Source organism: Meleagris gallopavo, chromosome 2 (assembly GCF_000146605.3).
Source record: "Meleagris gallopavo isolate NT-WF06-2002-E0010 breed Aviagen turkey brand Nicholas breeding stock chromosome 2, Turkey_5.1, whole genome shotgun sequence".
Lineage (NCBI taxonomy): Eukaryota > Metazoa > Chordata > Aves > Galliformes > Phasianidae > Meleagris > Meleagris gallopavo.
The window spans coordinates 55,550,853-55,562,212 of record NC_015012.2 but is presented as its reverse complement, the minus strand read 5'-3'; the positions used below and the strand labels follow the sequence as shown (position 1 = coordinate 55,562,212).

The 11,360-nt window shown below is 39.4% G+C and overlaps 1 protein-coding gene across 1 annotated transcript; it reads right to left on the bottom strand.

Annotated features, from left to right (window-relative positions):
• Window positions 1–2,417: 2,417 nt before the first annotated feature.
• Window positions 2,418–11,217, bottom strand: HDDC2 (HD domain containing 2; the record flags this gene model as incomplete). The annotated part of the gene is made up of 5 exons (XM_010707327.1): window positions 2,418–2,556; window positions 3,695–3,833; window positions 7,514–7,582; window positions 9,775–9,877; window positions 11,033–11,217. Coding segments are annotated over 5 exons (591 nt in total), but the record flags the coding sequence as incomplete, so codon positions are not given.
• Between the last annotated feature and the right edge of the window lie 143 nt (window positions 11,218–11,360).

Below are 11,360 nucleotides of genomic sequence, written 5' to 3'. Positions count from 1 at the left end.
AAATGCCTCTTCAATGTGATTTTTAGCATGGAAGCAAATTGAATTAGGTTTCCAGTACAGTTCTGTGATAGGTTGCTAGCTTATTTTGCAGTGGTTTTGTGCATAAACATGAATTAATTTAAGTATTAATGGTCATTTAGTTTGTGTAAATGATGTCATTGATATTCTTATTAAAAATAAATTTCTCTTACTCTTTTACTCGGTGATGTTTTCTCTTTAATTCCCTTTATTCACCAGCAACACCATATATCCCTTGTCTAAGCCTTGCTATTGCAGGAGGGCATTGAGGTATGCTGTGAGTTTATCAGCCATCTTCCTAATTGTTATATGTCTACTTTCTTCCAAGTCTGAAATTCTCCACGGAAATCTGTGGCCCAGGTTTTGAAAATTTTGCTATCTGAAGGACAGAATGGTTGAAAGCATTCAGTAAAGATGAACTATTTGGCAGAGAGCATCTGAAAATATTAACCTTTTGAATAGGGTCAAAAGGTATACCAAGGTTAAAACATGGCGCCCAAACTCAGGGTAGGGATTTAACCCTCCATGTATTTTTATACGTACGTACATACACACTGAAAACGTTTTGAGGAAACCAGTAGATTGTTTTTTGGCTGCATTCATAAAGAGAACAATTTAAAGACTTTCATTCCCACATCCCCAGCAGCACTGTGCATTGCCAGCCAGGAAAACCTCTGGCTGCGTTGGAAGAACCGACTGTTCCTGCTGGGGCAGAACCTGCTGCATCTTCTCATCAAACACCTTTTCAGGACTGCTTTTCTTCTTTGTCAGTATTGTTCTCAAGTCTACTCTCCAAAGCATCTAGAGCTCTCCTATGCTTGGCATTCAATAAGACCCAATAAAGACTATGATTGTACACATCTTGGTGGACTACACATGCCGGAGAATGGTAGGCCTTGCACAAAGCCCTGTGGGACCTATTCCTGCAGTATGACAATCAGCTATCAATAACTAACTACTAATCAGCTGCCTGTTGCTCAGTAAACTGTACCTGTTCTTTCAGCGTCTCCACAGGACACAACTGCTGCTCTTGGGAGGTACCCTGAGCAGAGCAGGCATCTCACACCTCCTCTAGCTCAAGATGCTCTGCAGATTTTGAGTTCTGTGCAGATTGCTTAAGGCAAAATCTCCTGGCCCCTAACTGAAGCAGTCTGTGTGTCTGCCAAAGGCATCAGCTGCAGAACACAGTGCAAGCTCTCATCAGGCCCTTAAGTTTTGTGTAAAGGGGAATCTCCTGAGTCACAGCACCTGAAGACATCCACTCAGCTAACTTACCTGCCTTAAAAAGGGATTACAATTTAGTTTTACGCTGCCTCATCTGACACAAAGCCGAAGCTAGAGCTATCTTTTCTACCTAAGTCTCTACCATAACTTTCCCAAGTGCAAATTTTCATTATCTGCTAATTGGAACATCACCTTAAACTCCAACTGCATTCCTGATGCAACAGTTAATAACACATTTGTGTTCTTTGGGTATTTAACATCACTACAGCTTTATATGATAGCCATCAAATCATAAAATGGTTTGGGTTGGAAGGGATCTGAAAGATCATCTAGTTCAACCCCCCTGATATAAGCAAGGACACCTCTCTCTAGACCAAGTTGCATAGTTTGGCATCATCATTTCCATTAATAAATGTCATTTGTAACAAACTTGAAAAGCTTGAACAAGGGAAGATGAGTTTTACACTGTAGTATAGGCATTTGCATCAGACTGCACAATTTCCAAAGGCCTCTTCCAATCTTAGTTATGAACTGCCTCTGCAAGTGTCTGTAAGGTTACCAGTTTGATGTGAAGGATAAGGCATATGGGTCTTAACATAAACCTCAGCACCACTCCTCAATACTACAAAACAACAGTATAAAAACTGCATGAAACAATGAATGTATTCAGAAAATGTAATTAATTAGATTACCACAGTTTTGTCCATCATCGATTCTTCAGGATCACACACCTAAAAAAACCAAAACAAATCTCATCTTTGGAAGCTCTTGCCAAGCTTAGACAAACATGGCCATTGGTCTTGCTTCCATCTAGTACAGTGAACAGCTAGAAACCCATCTCATACAGTTATGTGCTTAAATCCACACACACTTAGACATCACAGGACTGACTATCTGTCCCAGTCAGTGCATTACATGAACTCATTTCTCTGCCATCAGATAAGTTTCAAACTTACCTGAACTTTGCCAGTGGAGAGACTATTTGTAAGACTTTATCCATGAAAGCTAATTGAAACAACAGCAAAACTCTTCGTTCTAAATATCTGGTCCTTAACACAATCTCTGAACTTCTCACCAATGCAAGTGGTCCCAAGATTTTCACAAGTGAATTCATGAAAAAAAAGATCTGCTGGCAGAATTAGTAATGTTATGAGAGAGAAAAACACCAGACAATGTAAAATAAAAACATTTTAATATAGTTACAGTGTTTAGGAACACCTCAGGAATGCGGATGACATGTAGCAGCTATTTTTTTATTCCTTTCTGTGTTAATCTGAGATACAAGCTGGAGTATTTCTGGGTGAACAAACTTTCCTGTAAAACAAGAGGAAGAAAAAGTTAATTAATGTCTTCATTTTTTTGTGTGTGCATGCTGGCAGTGAGAGATCATCAGTGCTTAAGGCTCAGAATGAATTCCAAGTTACTATTTTAAGAAAGACTGCAGTCCCATTTTATTCCAAACATGGAATAACTATAACAACTAGTTATAAGTTTTTTTTTGGGGAAAAATGTCCATATCCATATTTTTGCTCTGTTAAGACACTTAGGAGCTGAAAAAGGGATGCACCTTGACTAAGACAATCCAATGCTGCATATCCTGCTGCAGGAAACCATTCCAATGACAAGAGCACTTACTTAGGGAATATTCCCTAAGCTCTACTGAGACAGTAGCTTATGGTTTAAGTTACTGAAGCAACAAAGATAGCCCTTAAAAAAAAAAAAAAAGAAGCATTCTAGCTTCCCTGATGTTGAAATAACAGTATTTTTCAGAGAACTCATTTTCCTGAGGAGTCACCCAAGGACTTGTCAGGGTCACTACCTTTGGCAATCACTGCTTCTCTCCATATGCTTGTCTGTTCTATTTTTTCCAGGACAAAATGAATTGGAGTCAGTCTCCTTCTGGTGTTCAAATCCCTTGCTAAAACCATGACAACAGCTATTTTACCTGTATTTCCTTTTAACTTCCATGAGACACAGTAGAATAAAAAGCAGTATACAATTGCATCTAGAGCCCAGTGAGAGTTCTTTCTCACAAACATAACTTCACTGGTTCATGAAACACTAACAAAATAGGAACAACTCCTCTCAGAGCACCAGGGAAGATTGAAGTCTCTTTTACACCCCTCTAATGATACAGGGAGATCCTTAAACACATACTAGTGTAATAAAAGCAGAGCCTCTCTTCAAGACCAGAGTGATGCAAAAGAGAACTTGACTTAAATGAGATTCTGGTTCAATACATACAGATAAATGCAAGCTATTTGTACACTGCAATATTTTCCCCAAAATACTACAGGTATTTGAGAGATTAGTAAAATAACTAGTCCTGACTTACTCTACATGCAGGAAAACAAAAAGGTAATTTGTATAGTTCATTTACCAGAGGGGGAACAAAAAAAAAATAATCCACAACCAGGAAATCACAAAAAGCTCACACACACAAATGCCATACCAGCAGTTGAATCATAAAAATCCTGCAGTCTGCCAGGAGTGTTTTCCAGCTCTTCATACTCAAGTGCCTGCAGTATCATCTCGCACTGATCCAACTGTTTTACAAACTTGGCTTCTGCAGTACACTGGTTTTCATATTCCTAAAGAGATTTGCAGTTGTAAGAAAAAAAAAAAAACAAAAAACAAAAACACAACAATGTTATTCTGAAATAGAGTATTAGAACTCTTCACCAATCTAGGATTTTTCATTAGTACAGTATTCGTGACAATTAACCTTTCCACTCTCTTTTTAAGAAATCTAGGCAGAGAAAACGCTTAGATATGTGCTAAATTTCTATTGTAAGAAAATTTAAGGACAAGAATTCTTCTGCATACTTCAGCTTAAATATGTACCAAAGTGTTTTGCTGAATTGAGAAGGATATGGAGACAGCCCTATCAGACACGGAATTAAATGAGTAGATTCCATTTAACAATATTATCTATATACTTTTTCACAGCTGACCAAGGCTATGAATTAACCATGTCACGTGTCTATGTGTTACCATTACCTATTTCTAAAGCCTATTTTACACTTTTTTTCACCAGTTGGTATTTTCATGAGGAATTGTTCTTTACGTTTTTCCTGTCACTTCCTCTTAAGCTCTTTGGTCTAATCTGCTTGAGCTGTTGTCTTTATCTCACTCTTAGGAGATGGCGAAGGGATTAATTTATGGTTTCCTTCCCTTCAGACTTTAGTATCTCTGCTATCTTTACCCTCCCTCCATTCACAGTCAGTATATATTTGTGAGTCATTCACATTTCCAGGCACTTGAACAATTTTGCTGTCATTTGCTCCAGTGATGGCTGCAGATAGGTTCACCTGTCTTTTCTAAATCTGCTGGATTGAATTTGATCTCTCTTCAACTGGCTTTCTCCTGGCTTCAAAGCCAAGTGCAGAAAAAGGCTTCCTTTTTAGAATCATAGAATTATTAAGGTTGGAAAAGATCTATAAAGATCATCCAGTTCAACTGTCCACTATCAATACTGCCTGCTAAATCATGTCCCTGAGCATCAGATCTCCATGTTTGTTGAACACCTCCACAGATGGTGACTCCACCACCTCCCCAGGCAGCCGTTCTGCACAAGTTATCATCACCTTGGCACCCACAGCAGTTCTGACCCACTCCTCATTGCCACCACCAATCATCAGAGCAGAGGCTCCAGCCCACACCACACCCAGCTGTGCTTTCAGATGCATACATTCAAGTGTGCACAGCAAATCCACAAACCAGAGCACTGTAACAGCCAGAAGAGGTTTTTCCTACTGACCAAAGAACATGGCAGGATGTTTTCACCACCTTGAAATAAGCCATAAAGGTCCTAAGCTGCTATATGAATTCAGTGCACATCATAAAGCAGAATCTTTTGTTTCTATAGCAAGAAAAAGAGAGAGGAATAAACAGATGAACAATAACCTCATTCTGCATCTTAAGAAGACAACTGTAGTTGCCATTCAGTGGAAAGATCCTGGTTTGTGATCCCTGTGCAGTCAAGCTCAGTTAATGAACATGATGTGGTCATTTGCTTCTCTGGCTTGCTGCTAGGAGCCCGTTTGTTTTTAAAACTTACTACTTTACATCTGAAACTCAAAAAAATCCAGATTTTGATAGCCATATTTGGTTCATGCACTACTTTATTTGAACTTAAATGACATGTTACATTTTCAATATCACTTTGATCACTATTTTAAATCAATTCTGTTCCCCTAAACAATGTTGTTCTATGTTGTTTGTTCTGTTCCTCTTTTCAAGCTGATCTCTGCCTTTTTAAATTGTTTAGATACAGCAGGCTACTTTCCTAAATCTACTTATTTCTGTTCTTTTGCAGCTTTTTTTAATCACTGAAAAGAAACTTTTTTTGGCAGCTTTACAAAGGACAACTTGGGGAGAAAGAGAACTATGGCTGTTCACTTGCACAACTCTGTCCCACCTCCAGCAATTATCCGGAAGCATAACCTGCTACCGATCTTTGTGTCAAGCAGCCCACCAGGTCTTATTCATACCTCAGCTTACATTAACCTCAAGAAACTTCAGCTATTATACATGCAACTGTGCACAGTACTTAAATAAACACTTCTTCCCTCCCCACAGGTGTTTAAGAATGTGAAATAATAGCATACTTTGGAAAAGAATAACAGGTCCTTCAAACGTATCGCAGCCTGGCTGTTAAAGTGACTCTTATGATTTAGCTCTTGAAAATAAAAAGAGCAGGACAGAGTTAAGTGTGCCAACTCATTTACTTCAATGTTTTTTTCAAACACACTTGGAGTTCAATCAAGAATTGAAAATACACCAGAGGCATCTTCTTGTTGCTTTCCCCACCACCCTACAGATTTGAGGACTGCTCACCAAGGCAGCACAAAGCAGCACTCCTCACGTGGCTGAAGGGGTGTAGGGGCAGAGGTGCGGGTAGAGTAGCGCAGAAGAGCATGGGATAAGAGTCTCAGCAGATCTTGTCCTAGCTACTGTTCAGCTCTGGGCTGTAGCTTTCTTCACTCATTTAAATAAAAACAAACAAACAAACAAAAAAACCAACAAAAAAACAACACAAAAAAAGCTCTGGCTAGCTAAGAGCAGCATGTCATACCCTGTGATCACAGGCTTCTTATTTTCTGCCTTTTTTGCTTTTCTTTTTAAAAAGCACCTCGCTGTTCCACTTAAAATAAGACTAAAAATCTAATATGCACACGAGGTCCCTCTAGATTATCCTCATTGTTATGTAGGTTACACTCATGCTGCTACACTGGAGATACAATGCCAATAAATTATCCTGAAAATAGAGAACAAAAGATCAAAAGCATGTACATGTTAAATTATGGTTACTGAGAATGGCAGAAAGCTAAAAGGCTGAAGAACTGACTGCATACTGAACCAGCTCCTATACAATCAGAAGCCTAAAGCAATGAAAAATAATAGGCAACTGAAATTCTAAGCTTATCCATCATATTATAACAGCTTTCCAAAGAAGAAGGAACCACTGTTTACTAAATAAACACACAGAATTTCTTTTCTAGATCTAGTTGTGCTGAGTTATGTCCTTCTACTTTGAAGGATAGCACTGAAAACCCCACCCTGTTGCTACCTTACCAAGTAACCACAGGAAAAACAAAACAAAAAAAAAGAGCACCAGGGCTATAACCAAATGCAGAAATTAGCTGTTGATATCCAGAATTTAAATACATCCAGGTGGACAAGAGTGCCAGCATGAAATACAGTTTCAGGTTATGGAGGCCAAGAGATCTAACTCAGTTTGCAACACTGCTCTTTTGTCATTACTTTACATTTAATTTTAAACAAGGAGTTAGTACTAAATATTTAGTTTAATGGGCTTTACAGTAAAGAAATGGAAGCCACATAAATTAGTGCTTGCATAAAAAGCAGAAAGTACTCCACAACGGTCAGTAGCCATTGTCTTTTCCTGTATTGAAAGATCATGAGCTGAAAACAGCCAGATGTCAACAAGTTGTTTAACGTGTTGTTAAAAAAAAGATTTCTATCCAAGAATGCTGGATGGAGTAGACAAACCCTTCCTTTAGTTGTACAAACCAAGCCCTGGACAGGTTCATCTGGAACTGAGAGCCCGAAGGCAGAAACTGTTATTCTACTAAGTTTTGGGGTTCCTTTTTTAGAAGGAATTCACGGGTGTCAGCTTCACCTCCAAAGAAAGTCTACCTACCTTGCTTGAGATCAAAGAAGAGAAGACATGATTTCATAACTAAACAGAAAGAGGCTAACAGGCTACCCTCAATTTTATTAAAGGATTAAAAAAATGCAAACTTACCTCCCAGAGTTCATAAATTTCTTTTTTGAGGTCCTCTGATAAAAGCTGGGTCAGTTGTTGCATAGCAGCCTGAAAAATAGAGTCAGAGTACATTTCTATTATGTGTTTTGAAGAATTAATTACTTGTTACTAAGTCTGTAGAAGCATACAGTACTTAATACACTTACAAGTGCATATGTACATGAAAGCCACGAAAGGAACAGTAGGACTACTTGGCAGAGGATCTTTTCTGAGACTGCTTAAGTGAATATAAAATCAAAACAACCTAAGAGTTCATTCAGTATCTTAAAGATACTTAAGAAGTTGAAAAAGCAGCCCAGAACGGAACAGGCGAGTCACATACCAAGACCTGCCATTAACTACCAGCTCTGCCTTCCAGATTTAACAAGTAGAGACAACATTTGAACTTAGTTATAAGTACAGTTAATTGAGACAGTTTCAAAATATAGACTCCTAGTGCTGACAAGCAACAGAATCACAGGTACCTGCTAAAGCAGGTACCATACAATAGGTAGCACAGGTAAGTATCAGATAGATCTTGAAGATATCCAGATAGATCTTGAGTATCTCCAAGGAAGGAGACCCCACAACCACCCTGGGCAGCCTCTTCCATTGCTCTGTCACTCTCACTGGAAATAAGTTCTTCCACATATTTGTGTGGAACTTCTTGTGTTCCATTTTTTGTCTATTGCTCCTTGCCCTATCACTACACACCACTAAGAAGAATCTGGCCACATCCAATTGCCTGCCACACTTTAGATATTTATTAACATCAATCAGATCCCCTCTCAGTCTTCTCTCTAGACTGAACAGACACAGGTCTCTCAGCCTTTCCTTGTACAGGAGTTGCTACAGGCCCTTTATCATCTTTGTCACCCTCTCCCAAACTCCAAACTCATAGCTACACATTTCCACTAGTAGGGATGAGGACAGCTACCCATTCTTAGGTAGGTGATATAACATAAGCCTTTTGATAACCCATCTAATGCTCTGCAGGAATAAAGCACAGCACTGCCAGATTGAGATACCATCTGTTCAACAATAAAAATTGTGGTAGAAGGTTTAACACAGTATCAAACTGATGGTATAATCAGCAAGCAGAAATTGTCTTGCATGCTCTTTGTGTTCTCTCAGCTAACCAGTCTCACTTCTAAGCCATTTCTACTATCTTCTTAGTAACACTTAGGGCTGCTGCTGCAACAATCAACATCACAGGCAAAGACAAAGATTTTATACCCTGACTGTTACTCCATTTGAAACACAGGATGCAGCTCACAATATGGCTGACCTGAATCAGCTGCTCCCCAATATTGCAATGCCTAACCCTTAGTGAAACTAACAGGTCAATGCACAAGCAGACCAACTTCAGAACCAGTAAAGGGAACAAAGAGCATTCATCAGCAAATTGATAATTCAGCTCTGTTTAATGCTTCATCCTGTTTACCACTGAATCAATAGAGAAGTACTAATTGAGTTAAATGGAAGCAGCAGATGCAAATACTGAAGAAAAAAATGAAACAAATTTAGACATCAAATCATCTTTTTACTGCCTAAACACAAATGAGACATCTGATCATAGGCTCCGGGGAAAGCGATTTTTTTCTTTTGTTCAGGGTAAGAGCACACAACAGAAAGTACACTGAAGAAAAGAAATACCAAAACTACAGTCTGTTAAGATAGTACTTCAAGAATGCTGAATGCTGCTTTGATCTTTAAAGTTCCACTTCCTTAGCAAAAAGCTTACTTCCACAATTAGTCATAACCCCTCACTCCCAAGTTTTAAACAGGCATGCATAAAAGTGAGAAAAAAATAAATCACTGCAACATTTTTTTTTTTTTACGCTCTTTGAAGCGTTAACTGTAACCTCAAAGTGATTTCCAAGGCATCATGCTGCCCTCTAGCTGTGACTGAAGGAATAGTTTACATTTTATTCAACAACACATCAGAAACAACAGGCCAACAGTTTGGGCATGTACAAGGCCAAAAATAAAAGGCTGGTCAACAGAGCTAACTCAGGCTACCAAAAATCCAGCCACTGCAGGACTAAGTGACTACTATGAAGATTACTTCAAAAGTTTTCCTTCTGTAACCTCGGGAAGGTACACATTAAAAAAAGCGTTGAAAATTTTGGTTGTTTTGTGACAAGCTTGTGCAATGTCAGTTACAAAACAGATTATTGAAAGGGTCTCTTCATTAGCACCACTGCATTTAAAACACGCCAAACACTTCGCAGATACAGTTTCACAGTTGATCTCCATACCTCTTCTCTCCTGTGTTTCTCCTCTTTTGAGATGTTGTCTGCAGGAGCAATGTCTCCAACAATACATTCAGCCATATCATGAACCAAAGCTAATCGTATGCATCTGACAAGAAAGAATGACAAAATAATTGGCTTTTCAGAAATTTAGGTTATGTATTGTTATTCATAAAGTTAAGAGGATGCAAAATTTATTCCTTCACACATATAAGTATTCTTCTTAATTTTACATGGTGTCTTTTACTACTTTGCTAAAGGAACTGGATTCCACTTACACATACATTAAATTCCTAATTTCTAGCTACTGCTACTTCTAAGTAGAGATTTAAGTATAAGTACAGCTTGTACAAGTGCATACCATTCAGAAGTAAGGTACTTCATCACCACAACATCTCTCAAAGCCAAGAATATAAAGCCAACTACATTATACACTTCCCTCGTAACGGGCAGAATAATCTGACTGCAACCATACCAAATTCAATCCATGTGACAAAACAAGTTCACAGCTAAATAGCTATGTCCGTATATAATAGAATACTCAAGAAAGTCTTCATGTTTTCATCAGCTCCTGAAGCAAATCCAAGTCACCATAGTAAAGTCACCAAATGTGACCCCATGCTGACAACTAACTCAGTACCGATGACGTTCTCTCTTCCACACTGTGTTACTGAAGAGGTTCCTGATTGCTAGAGTGTTAACTCAGTCTGTGTATGTCTGCCCAAATCCACACAGTGTATGTGCTTGCCTCTGTTGTCTATTGCATCAAACTGCTTTTAACTGAATGCATTTAGCTTGCTTACTTCTGGCTTGAGAGACAGCCAGCTCAGAGACACAGCACTCTGATTTCAGTGACAAAAAGCTTTTGTCTCCTTCACGCCTTCTGGTAAAACAGCAACCTGCTAAGAACATGGAGGGAAAAAAAGAAAGAAAAAAAATCACAGAATCTCAGAATCATTAAGATTGGAAAAGACCACTAAGATCATCAAGTCCAACCACCAACCCATCCTCACCATGCCTATCAACCATATCTCTCTGTATCACATCCACACAGTTCTTGCGTGCCTCCACAAACAGCGACTCCACCACCTCTCTGGGCAACCTGTATCAACACACTATCACTCTTTTAGAAATCTTTCCTAAAAGATGTGGGAAAAGCATTCTAAACACCTTCAATGTGCTCCAAACACTCTGTCAGCTTGAGAGCTGTTCCAAGCACTGCGCTCGCAGCTCTGACAGCCGCAACAACCTGAAGCAGTCTCACCTGTCCTTGTTAAGGCTTTTGTCTTCGGTCACCAAGGCCATCATTGCCATCCTGTACATATGATCAGACACGCTCTCTGGCTTTGCCACGTTCCTGTACACCCATCCTGTCCGCGGTACTCTCTGGGTGAAGACAGTAAGGTAGTCACTTACACGTGGCAACCTTAAGTTTGGTAGGATCCCGCTTTACAGGCGCTCTGCTCACACATCTCCACGCTTTCGCAAAGCAGTGGCAGCCCCTGCTCTGCCCAGGCAGGCGCCTACGTCTCGAGTCCGGGCACACCGAACCGCCAGGCCCCAGAGGCCGGCCTGTGTTTCCAGTTGCACCC